Below are 12,690 nucleotides of genomic sequence, written 5' to 3'. Positions count from 1 at the left end.
GATCTATAATATCACTAATCTAGAGTTATTGTTCAGATCAAGTTTGGGGATCTTTAAGATTTTATATTCCTCATTGCTATCATGACTTTGCCAAGAGAGTAATAATTTTCTTTCAGTGTCTTCACTGCTGCAAAAGCAGGTATCTAATAAGAACATTTATTTAGGGATTAAATCACAGTTACAACCATATTTTTATTCACATTCCTGAGAATATCCCTGCCATCTCTAAATCGGAAACATTAAGCAAAATATAAATTGTTTACCAGACTCTTCAGGTTTTATAGATCACATCATTATGAAACCAGATACAAAAGTTTGCATAAGGAAAGAATGTAATAACATTTAAAAAAAAATAAGTCATTTTAGAAAAGTTAGAAAAAAAATGACACAAAGAAAGAAATGAAATTATTTGCAGTCCTGCCACAAGTGATATTTTAGTATGACATACCTTAAGGTCTTTTTCATGTGTATAATTATACACATAAGAAAATGTTTTCAGATGGATAAGAAAAGAAACATCACATTATCGAGAGGAGGCTTTGGTCTTTGAAGTTAGCATTTTTGCCTTCTTTCCTTATTCCAGCATCTAATCATGTCCTGAGATGAAAGCACTTCCTCAAAATCACATGGCAGTGTTGGCAGTGATACTACTGTTGTTCGCTTCATTCTTTTTTTTTTTTTTTTTTAATATATTTTATTGATTTTGTACAGAGAGGAAGGGAGAGAGATAGAGAGTTAGAAACATTGATGAGAAAGAGTCATCGATCAGTTGCCTCTTGCACACCCCGTACTGGGGATCTGCCTGCAACCAAGGTACATGCCCTTGACCGGAATCGAACCCGGGTCCCTTCAGTCCCCAAGCTGACGCTCTATCCATTGAGCTAAACCGGTCTCGGCTGTTTGCTTCATTCTTATCTGCCTACCCAGGACCTTAATATATAGAAGCATAAAAATGAGGCACTACCAGGCTCTTGTCTTTCTTTGAACAGAGAAAGAGTTTGTTTTTGTATTGTTCCCCAAAGGTAAAGTTGATCTTCACTAAGCAGGGACAAGTGATCACATGTGTGGGCCTTCCAGAAAAAAAACATCTGGCTCTTGCTTATGTAGCAAAATTTAGAAAGGTTTTCAGGATGTATTTTCATTGTGACGTTAATAGGATAAGATAATCTCTTCAAATACATAAATCCTTTACCTCAAGGAAGGCTTTATATTTTCTGTGTGGTTTTCTTTTTTCTTTTTTTTCTTTTTTTACTGGAAAAGAAACACACACAAAACTCTGGACTGCATTTAATGAAATGTCTGTAAAACCACCATATCCTGTTCTTACTGATATTTAGACTATATCCTGCTCTTACTGCTAATTCTAATAAGGCAAGGGAGAGGTAATTTATAACTCCCCAAAGTACATACACACATGGAATTTGATAATCCTGAGATAGAGCCCTTTAAATAAATAGTTTTCAAGAAAAAGCTTTAAAAAAAAATTTCCCTGTCCCCCCATCAAAGAAAGTATTGAATTATCATCCATAGTGGAAACCATTGACTTTTTAAGTAAAATTAAGAATTTTTTCATCAACAGTGTTCCTACTCAATTAAATACTTGTCGAACGTTCTTCCTCCTCATATTCTTGAAACCAACTAGATAGCCTTGTAGTACTTTATACAAGCAGCTGGCCTTTCTATTGTAGCGTCTTTCTTCTTGTAGATACCCCATCAGTCCAGATAAACAACATCTGAATTAACATTAAGTCTCAATGTTGTCTGTCATTGTGGATGATTCAGATGCAGTCATGTATTTATTCCTGTCCCTGAGAAGTTCCCTTCAAAGATTCCAGAACAATTGGTATTTGCAATTGTTCAGAGTTTTATATAACCCAGTTGTCCTTGCTGATGGTCATAGCCAACAGCACAACATTGTCAGTTAAAATTTCTCCCTGATGTTATATTCCAAATTTTGAGTGTTTTTATGTCATAGAGGTTTTATATCTTTTTCCCCCTCAATATTTTCTTCTGACTTTTCAGCCTTTTCCATTGATTGAGTGATCTTTCTATCTACCTATTTATTTAAATTTAATTTGTTTTATTTTTTCCTTTACCGTTTATCCTCTCTATGCTCTCTTTCACCTCTAGCCCCCGCAACCCCACAATCACCACACTGTTGTCCATGTCCGCGAGTCCTCTCTCTCTTCTTTTTTGCTCTTTTTTTTTTTTTTTTTTTGCCTGTTCTACTCTAAGTAGAATGTAGAATGTAACTAATGAAAAATGCATGTTTAGGGAAAAAAGGGAACATATATAGTACTATCAACAATAAAGATTTAAAAATAAGATATTTAGGTTTTTTATCTTTGTTTTTACGTGTTTTCAGTTGTCTGTGTATTTGCTTCCTGTGCTGTTTTAGTGGTTATAGGAAAGTGCACTTGTGAAGCAAATGTGGGGCCAACAGAAGGTGATTTTCCAGTTGTATCTGACATGCGGCATTTGAAGGGACTGTACATCTTAGAACAATCAGTTTCCTTCAAACCAGATTTCATTTCTATTATTGTTTTATGTGCCAAACCCCAAAGTGCATTGGGCTTGAATCTCTGAATGATGTAGACTCATTAGAAGACTGTTTTGATGGTCACAAATTGTATTGGCTGAAACATTCTTAAGCTGATTATCTTTTTAAAAGTTTGGCTCAGTGGATAGAGTGTTGGCCTTCGGACTGAAGGGTCCCAGGTTTGATTCCAACCAAAGGCACATGCCCAGGTTGCAGGCTCTATCCCCAGTAGAGGGTGTGAAAGAGGCAGCCAGTCAATGATTCTCTCTCATCATTAATGTTTCTATCTCTTGCTCCCTCTCCCTTCCTCTCTGAAATCAATAGAAAGTATATTTTTAAAAAATGCAAGTTCTCCAAACAAAAAACGGGAACAAATAATTATGATTGAAATGTGTATGGTTCCTTGGAAATGCTGCACTTTTTGTATTTTTTAACATTGTAGTGCAGTTTGAACGAATGTGTACATCAGAGGTCTTCGTGTTCGCATCTTAAAATTAGGTAATGACCTCATCTTTTAAGTTTGAATTCATTTTAAAAAAAATAGATTTTATTGATCTTTTTTAGAGAGAAAGTAAGGGAGAAGGATAGATATTAACATCAATGACAGAATATCAATTGGCTGCCCCCTGCACATCCCGTACTGGGGATTGAGCCCAAAACCCGGCATATACCCTCACTGGGAGTCAAACCAATAACCTCTTGGTTTATGGGTCATGCTCAACCACTGAGCCACCATCGCCAGGCTCATTTTAAAAATATATATATATATATTATTGATTTATTTATTTTTTATTTATTTATTTATTTATTTATTTATTTATTTACAGAGAGGAAGGAAGAGGGAGAGAGAGTTAGAAACATCGATGAGAGAGAAACATTGAGCTGCCTCCTGCACACCCCTCATTGGGGATGTACCCGCAACCAAGGTACATGCCCTTGACCGGAAACATCGATGAGAGAGAAACATTGAGCTGCCTCCTGCACACCCCTCATTGGGGATGTACCCGCAACCAAGGTACATGCCCTTGACCGGAATTGAACCTGGGACCCTAGAGTGTCCACAGGCCGACACTCTATCCACTGAGCCAAACCGGTTTCATCCCAGGCTCATTTTTAATTTTAACTTTATACAATGTGTAGAGAGTTCCCTGTTCTCTCCATTTAGAAGTATAAGCAATATAAATCTTTAATTTTGTAAGTAAATTTTATCATTATGATGTAACTCTGTCCTACCCTTAAAACATTTAATATAAACCCCATTATATGCAAAAAAAAGAAAAGAAAAGAAAAGAAAAGAAAAGAAAAGAATAGTGTTGGCCACTAAAATCAGACTCTAATAAGCAGATTTTGGCTAACCTTTCCATTTCTCAAAAGTATAGTCAGGTTTGATGGATTTATCCTTTGGTCTTATTTAAAATGCTTTCTGGCCAAAACTGGTTTGGCTCAGTGGATAGAGTGTCGGCCTGCGGACTAAAAGGTCCCGGGTTTGATTCCGATCAAGGGCATGTATCTTGGTTGTGGGCACATCCCCAGTGGGCGGTGTGCAGGAGGCAGCTGATCATTGTCTCTCTCTCATTGATGTTTCTAACTCTCTATCCCTCTCTATTCCTCTCTGTAAAAAATCAATAAAATATATTAAAATAAATAAATAAATAAAAATAAAATAAAATAAAATGCTTTATGGTGCCATGAGAAGAAATGGACTTTAGAAGCAGAGACTGATTTGAGTTTAAATCCTAGCTCCATCAGTTACTAGTTCTTTTTTTTTTTTTTTTACATTTTTTTATTAAACTATTATCTGTGTACATATTTTAAGATTGCCCCCCCCTCCATACATACTCTCCCTCCCCAGAGTTTTGTGTCCATTGGTTGTACTTATATGCATGTATACAAGTCCTCGGTTGATCTTTTATCTCCCCCAGATCTCCCTCTCCTCCCTGCTGTAATTTGACAGTCTGCTTGTTGCTTTACTGTCTCTATATCTATCTTTTGGTTCATCAGTTTATAATGTTCTTTATTATCCATAAATGAGTGAGGTCATGTGGTGTTTCTCTTTCATTGACTGGCTTATTTCACTCAGCATGATGTTCTCCAATTCCATCCAGGTTGCTGCAAATGATGAGAATTCCTTCTTTTTTATGGCAGCATAGTATTCCATTGTGTAGATGTACCATAGTTTTTTGATCCAATCGTCTGCTGACGGGCACCTAGGCTGTTTCCAAATTCTAGCTATTGTAGATTGTGCTGCTATGAACACCATCATTTACTAGTTCTAAGTTGCTTAACCTCTCCATCTCTTCACCTATAAAATAGAGATAATGACTTACCTCGTAATGAGCTGAAACATGTTTAATTAAACGAGGAAACATGTTTAAGTGACTAGCACAGTACATGGCGCATGATGAACATGTAATAATGTTAGTTTTCCTCTTGTTTTACTGATGTTGTAGGAGATAAAATGCTGGACTAGACAGGTCATATTTTATGTTCTTTCTAAACATACCTTTTCAGTTTTTGCATAGCACAAGGAGAAGCAGAAGTCTCAAGTATGGATATAGTATGCTTTCAACAAGTTTTTACTTAACATCTATTAAGTGCTGAAAACTATACAAGAGTACATAGTAACATAGCTAAGTAACATAGTAAGTGCTTATTCCCAATGGAAGAGACTAATGACTAAATCATTAATGACAGAGTACAATGGGATCAATGTATTTAAACATATTCTAGGCAGCCAGGGGGAAACATTCAGAAGAACTGACCCTTGAGCTGAGCAGGGACTCCCCAGCGGAAGAAACGATGTTGACAGTATTTACAAATGCACAGAGGCAGGTAAAGCATGCTCTGTTCTAGAGACTGCAGATAATTTTGAATTAATGGAGAGAAGGATGTGTGTGGAGGTGTAGCAGGTTGAAGCTGGAGAGAGAGGTAGGAGTCATATTTTAAAGTATTTTCTGTCTTACTAAAGGGTCTGGACTTGAACCAGAAGGCAATGAAGAACCACTGAAGGGTTTTAAACTGAAAAATGGGATTTTCATTGTTTATTTTTTAGAAATAACACTTTAGCAGAAGAATAGAGGGTATGTTTAAGGAAGGTTTTAGATAAGAGAGAAGGTAAGAAGAAAACTGTTTAATGCACAAATAGTAAGCCAGGTGAGGCATTATAAGAGCCTAAATGAAGATAGTAAGTGTGGGGATCGAAACAAGCAGGTAGGTTAGGGAAGTATTAAAGGGGAAGAGAAATGACTTGCTGCCATAATCTATGGGAAGTGGTGATGAGTGTAAGAAACGCACTGAGGATGGTTCTCAGGATTCTGGCATGGAGGACTGGGTGAATGATGGCGCTATCTACCAGCGTAATAGAAATGATGGAGGAGGCTGGGGTGACAGGTCCAGATGGCAGCAGAGATGAGTTTAATTTGGGGCATATTGCATTCCATATGCCGGGGAGGATGTCCAGTAAGTCGTTGGCTGTGTTGTCCAAGAGATCTGGACAACCAAGCCAACTGGAGAGGTGGATATGACCTTATATGAGAATGCTGTAAGTGGCAATTTAGCTCAGCAGCTATCAGTTTTCCTTTCCTTCCAATGACTAACACATATTAGGTGATCAGTAAATATTTGTTGAATTGATATTACTGTGGCTACAGCTTTTACCCTTGTCTATACTTTGAAAAAAATTTATTGATCTATTTTATTCAGCAGTAGGCAACATTGGGCCAGGTGGTGCTGGACACAATGTTTAATTCACAAATGGCTTCTGGATGACAGACCACCACTTATCACTTGAGTAGACTGACATAAAATTGTCTCTTACTTGACTGATTATGTTAGGTATTTTCCTGGTTATTAATTAGCCTTCTCAATTGTAAATGTGTGTGTGTGTGTGTGTGTGTGTGTGTGTGTGCATGGAAAAGCCATGAAGTTCCTCTCCATTGTGAATAGGTTTGGATGTGCCATTCACAGAGCTAGCATGTAGTAATTTAAGAAAGTCTATTGGTTTATTATCAGCTAATCTGTGTTTTGTTTTGTTTTGTTTCTCTATATAAGTTTGTGTAACTCAAAAGAAATGGTAAGATAAGTGCCTTAGAAAATACAATCTATAATAATAAAAGTGTACAATCTATAATAATAAAAGTGTAATATGCTAATTAGACTGGTCATCCTTCCAGACAAAGCCACATCAGGCAGGGGCCAAGCCAGAGGCAGCAGAGACCCCTGGTCATGGTGGCGGTGAGTGGGGGCTGGGGCCAAGGCTCATGCACGAATTTTGTGCATCAGACCTCTAGTCCATAGATATAAAAGCCTAAGCGACCAGCGGACTGGCCAGTAACTATGATTCACTCTGACAACCAGGGGGCAGAAGCTCAGTGCAGGAGTGGAAACCACCGGCATGGAAGCATGGAACGGAATAGACTGATGAATCTCAGAGGGAAGGGAGCTGGGGGAAGGGAGGGAAGAGATTAACCAAAGATTTTTTAAAAAAATAAATCTTTATTGTTTATATTATTACAATTGTTCCTCTTCCCCCCACCCCCACCCCAATTGCTCCCCTCCACCAGGTTCCCACCCTACCCTCTGCCCTTTTCCCACTTCCCATTGTCCTCATCCATAGGTGCACAGTTTTTGTTCAGTCTCTTCCTGCACCCCCCACTCCCCTTTTCCCCAAGAATCGTCAGTCCATTCCCCTTCCATACCTGATTCTATTATATTCACCAGTTAATATTGTTCATCAGGTTTTTTAATTCCCTTGGCTTTTAGTTTCACTTGTTGATAGTTACGTATTTGTTGATCATAATTTTTATCTTTATCTTCTTCCTCTTCCTAAAGAACCCCCTTCAGCAATTCATATAATTCTGGTTTAGTGGTGATGAACTCCTTTAGCTTTTTTTTATTAGTGAAGCTCTGTATCTGGCCTTTGATTCTGAGTGATAGCTTTGCTGGGTAGAGTATTTTTGGCTGTAGATTCTTGCTATTCATCACCTTGAATATTTCTTGCCATTCCTGTCTGGCCTGCATGGTTTCTGTTGAGAAATCAGCTGACAATCGTATGGGTGTTCCTTGTAGGGGTGTCGAACTCAATCAGAGAAGGGGCCAAAATCTAAAATCCAGCCTAAATCGCGGGCCGAATGGTTTACTGAACAGTCATAAACTGACAATGTCATAAACTGACAGCGGAGTGCAGTGATGACAGCTCGGTGCGGGCCACATTGCAAGGCCTGGAGGGCTGGATTTGGCCCGCGGGCCTTGTGTTTGACACATGTGCTTTATAGGTAACTACCTGCTTTGCTCTTGCTGCTTTTAATATTCTCTCTTTGTCTTTTGCTCTTGGAATTTTAAATATGATGTGTCTTGGTGTGTTCCTCTTTGGATTCCTTTTGTTTGGGGTTCTGTGCGCTTCCTGGACTTGTAAGTCTATTTCTTTCCCCAGGTGGGGGAAGTTTTCTGTCACTATTTCTTCCAGTATTCTTTTGGTATCTTGCGCGCTCTCTTCTTCTGGGACCCCCATAATTCTGATGTTGGTTCGTTTGAAATTCTCCCAGAGGTTTCTTACACTATCTTCAACTTTCTGGATTCTCTTATCTTCTTGCTTCTGTGGAGGAGTGTCCTCTGGGTCTTTGTGTTCCAAATCTTTGACTTGATTCTTGCAATCTTCCATTCTGTTTTTAGGACTCTGTATAATATTTTTTATTTCAGACAATGTATTCTTTATTTCTAGTTGATCCCTTATTATTTCTAGTTGATGACTTTTCATATCCTCATAGGTCTCGTTTATTTTATCGACCTTTTCTAGGAAATTCTTGAAAAACCTTATAACCGTGGTTTTGAACTCTATATCCAGTCGCTTCTTGTCCTCCATTTCTTTTGTTTGTGATCTGTTTCCTTGTCTCGGCATTTTCACAACCCTGAGTTGGTAGGGTTCTAAGGTGTTCAGTGGGTCAGCCTCCCAGTTACCTGAATGGACAGTCTTGGTGTAGCCCTTTGTGGGCTGTGTGTGCAGTCTTGTTGTTAAGCCTTGCTTATTGTTGGTATCATTGGGAAGCGTTGCTCTCCAAGCCAATTGGCTATGAGGATCAGAAGTGTCTCAGCTAGGAGGGTTTCTGTATTCCGCTTGGAAGGGGTGGAGTCTCGGGGTGGCACAGACAAGCCTTGGTGAATCCCTCACAATTGGTTGCAGGCACGCGCACCTCTTTGGTATAAGCACAGACAAGCTTTGGATTCCTGTCTGTCCCTCCCTAGGAGAGTCCTATTCATGGAGAACAAGAAAGCTGGCCACTGGAAGGGCTTCTGTGCTCTGCTTGGATGGGGCGGAGTCTGGGGGTGGTGCAGACAAACTTTGGTCAGCTTCTTCCTACGAGGGTCTGGTTTCTGAGTCCCGCAGTAATGGCCACTGGCTTCATACACCTCCAAGAGATCTCTGCCCACTGCCTGACAGTCTGGCCTCTCCCTGACTGGGGCTGTCTATCAGAGCAATAGGGTGGTTCTGTTTTCTTCCCGAACAAGAAAGCCAGCCGCGAGTTAGCTGTCTGCCCTCTCCGAGTGCAGGGAGTAAGCCAGTAGTGAACTCGGCCCGCCCTCTCTGCGCTCCCCAAACAAGGCAGCAGCGAAGTGGGGCGGCCGCCTTTTCGCACGTGCTGTTCACTGCACCTTCACAGTTCCTGAGGTTCAGCATGCCTTCTCTCTTCTTCCCAGTGGTACAGCCTCCTCTCAGCCAGCCATCCAGTGCTTCAAGGCGATGTTTCCCCTGTTTTCCAGTTCTAAATTCAAATTTGTTGTGGTAGGCTGCATTCAGGTGTCTAGCCTATGCTGCCATCTTGGTTTCTCCAACCAAAGATATGCATTTTAGAGGCCCAGTGCATGGATTTGTGCATTGGTGGGGTCCCTCAGCCTGGCCTGAAGGAATCAGGCCAAAACTGGCTCTTTGGCATCCCCCAAGGGGTCCCAGATTGCAAGAGCACAGGCTAGGCCGAGGGACCCCACTGGAGCCAAAAAAAAAAACACTTTAGAAATAGGTCTGTCTATTGTGGCATTTTCTTCTCATGCACAAATGCACTAGTCCTCTTGTTTGTTTATAATATTACAAATTCATTCTGGTGTCCCCAGGCCCTACATATTATAAGTGCTCAGATAATGTTGATTGAATTAAGTGAATCTATATGATACTTTAGATTTTACAAAGTGCTTTCATTTAGATTATTGTATTTGATCCTCAGAAACCTCTAAGTCAAATTAATAATTATCCTCATTTTGAGTATGTTGCAATCATATACCCTTAGCAAGATATTTTATGTATCTGTTATATCTGCTGACAGAGATAATTTCCATGGTCATTTCTCAATTCCATTTTAAAAAATATTTTTTTATTGATTTGAGAGAGAGGAAGGGAGAGGAAGAGGGAGAAACATCTATGATGAGAGAGCATCATGGACCAGCTGCCTCTTGCACACCCGCTACTAGGGATCCAGCCTGCAACCCAGGCATGTGCCCATGACCGGCAAATGAACCCGGGACCCTTCAGTCCACAGGCCGGCGTTGTATCCACTGAGCCAAACCAGCTAGGGCTCAATTCCATTTTTTAATGTCCTTAGTCAATTTATAATGTCAGTGAAGGACCTGCCTAAATGAAATTGTAATGTTCCTGTTCCAAGATGGCTTAGAAGAGCCCTGGCTGGTTTGGCCCAGTGGATAGAGCTTCAGCCTGCAGACTGAAGGGTCCGGGTTCGATTCTGGTCAAGGGTACAAGCCCAGGTTGCGGGCTCAATCCCCAGTAGGGGCATGCAGGAGGCAGCCAATCAATGATTCTCTCTCATCATTGATGTTTCTATCTTTTTCTCCCTCTCATATCTGAAATCCATTTAAAAAAAAAAAAAAAAGATGGCTTAGAAGAAAAGTAGCCTCGAAGTTCTTGGTACACTGTCTCTTTTCTTGCCTTAACAGAGTGCTGGTTTATGTTCATCACAATATCACAGTGTAGGCTGGTTTACAAGTAAAGGAGCAGCAGTGAGGTGGGTACTAAAATGTGTAAGCTGGTCCAAGCATATGTCATGTAGTTCAAAAACACCTCCTTAAGAGAGCCTGTCTGTGATTCAGTTCCTATGTGGTATGTAATATGGTAAATTGCCCTTACTAGATTTTGAGGCCCAAATGGCATATTTACAGCTTTCTGTTGAGTACTTGAATATGTTACTTCCCATGACATTTGGCTTCTGCTAGGTTGTTCGTTTTTCAGATGACTCGTTCTTTTCTTCCTAGTGTGAACTCCTTCTCTTCCACCTTCAGCGCCTTTCTTTAAACTTTAGGAATAGGTCTGTCTACTGTGGCATTTTCTTCTCATCCACATTCTCTTGAAAGTACTTATTTTAGATCTGTTTTCCTGTTATGTGCGTTGTTTAGCCTCTGAGGGAACTCTGTGTTTCCAGGATTCATTTCCCTTAGGGGTTGCAGATGTTAGTCATTCATCTGTGAAGAAATGACCTCAGCTGCTGGGTCACGTTTATTTTGTTTACAAAGAAATGTTTCACTACTTTTGATATTACATTGAATTCCTGGCAATAATTGGATTAAGCCTGTGCCAGATGAACTCAACTTTTATATTGCTGCCAACGGAAGTCTAGATTTCAGCTTCTGCCTTAGATGCTAGTATGATGATACATATGGCTTGGAGATATGAACCATTTTTCAACTTGATCAGGCTCCCCAATAATATGTTTTGATTGACCCTTAAGTTGCATTATTCCCTGTGACTAGTAATGAGTTGGGTGTTTAGGAATAGCAAAGTAACTCCTTTAAGTACGAGAGTGTGTTATACAGGGAAGACCAAAATAATACAAAGTGCTTGGTACAGGGCAAGGGACATCGAAATTACTTCTCAGATTAACAGAGTTCTAGAAACATAACCAAAATATGGCTGGAACTGCTTAAGCTGCTTAATTCTTCCTTTGACTACCTCACGAGCTAAGATTATTAGTTTATATTAGTATTGATATTAATATTTTTAAGGCCTCTTAAAAATCATTGTTGATTCTCAGCGTTTAGTCTCCATTTATTCCTAATCGTCTTGCTTTTGTATGTGTTCATTCATTTGTAGAATATAAATGGCATTCGCACAGAGGAGGCGGCTGCCGTGACAAAGGGGCCATCTACCAACCCTGACTCTGAATGGCAGGGCCCCAAGCTCTCAGTAATTCCTAGTAAGAGCCAAATGATCACCCCTGCGGAGTCTCCACAAAGCTTTGACTTTGGCTCCCTCTCCATAAGCAGCAAGGAAACAGAAGAGAAGGAGCAGGGGGCTGCTGGCCATCTTGAGATTAAGGACCCGAGTGGGGAATGTATAGCAGTGGAGGAACAGGCCAGTGCCGTAACATTCTCAGTATCACCAGCTTCCTCTCAGCTGCAACTTGGTGAAAAAAAGGCAGAGAGTAGTGAAGAACATGTTACATCAGGAGAGCCACTTGGAAAGCAAAATGGATCATTTCCTGACTCTTGTGTGGGTAACCAGTTCCCCACCCTCATTCGAAGTTTCCAGGTAGTAACTGACTTAATGATGCAGGTCTAGTGATTCACTTTGGGAGAGGGCCAGAATCTGTTCTGTAGAGGAGGTGGAGGTGGTGGTGGTGATGGTGATGGTGATGGTGATGGTGATGAAGGTAGTAGTCTGTCTGCTTTTCTCAAAATCACAAAATAAAATTGAAGCCCTTGATGACTATAAAGAAATTTAGTCAGAGGAATTAACTCCATGAAATGCTTTAACAAGGCTCTTGAGGTTAAACTCCAGCTGTTTGCCTTTATGAAGCTGGTGTGTGTTTCTCTTTTCCTTGCTCAAGTGTGGGCGATGTAAAGAGATGAATTTCCAAGACTTATATGATGCGAAGCCAACAGTGTTCTGAGACCATGCCCAAAAAATTCAAATACTCCTAATTAGAAGGGGTAACTGATTTTATTATGAGATTTCAGGCTCCCAAAATTCATTTATGTATTACAGCCACCCTGTCCAGCCCACCACTCCCACTGACCCCACTCACAGGGGCTTCCATGATCATAGGCACTAATCTCCTATGCTAAGGTGCGTGGCCGCATAGCTGTATCACAATCAAATGGTAGTTGTAGGGTGACTTATAGTCTTGGGGGCAGGTGAACTGATGGACAAGAAG

The 12,690-nt window shown here is 40.2% G+C and overlaps 1 protein-coding gene across 21 annotated transcripts in view; it reads left to right on the top strand.

Moving 5' to 3' along the window:
- Positions 1-12,690, top strand: part of EPB41 (erythrocyte membrane protein band 4.1) — a 156,845-nt gene that overhangs the window by 134,818 nt on the left and 9,337 nt on the right. For 10 of the 21 annotated variants that reach the window (XM_084874849.1, XM_084874845.1, XM_084874847.1 and 7 more), the window contains one exon: positions 11,628-12,065. The exons of 10 other annotated variants lie outside the window; for them this stretch is intronic. In XM_084874849.1, coding sequence (XP_084730975.1) covers positions 11,628-12,065 — 438 coding nt within the window. The remainder of the gene's footprint in view (positions 1-11,627; positions 12,066-12,690) is intronic. One more of the 21 variants, XM_084874851.1, reaches the window with a different exon arrangement.

The sequence above is a fragment of the Pipistrellus hanaki genome, assembly GCF_964339955.1.
Source record: "Pipistrellus hanaki genome assembly, chromosome: 2".
NCBI classification, from domain to species: domain Eukaryota; kingdom Metazoa; phylum Chordata; class Mammalia; order Chiroptera; family Vespertilionidae; genus Pipistrellus; species Pipistrellus hanaki.
This window is presented reverse-complemented; position numbering and strand designations above follow the sequence as displayed.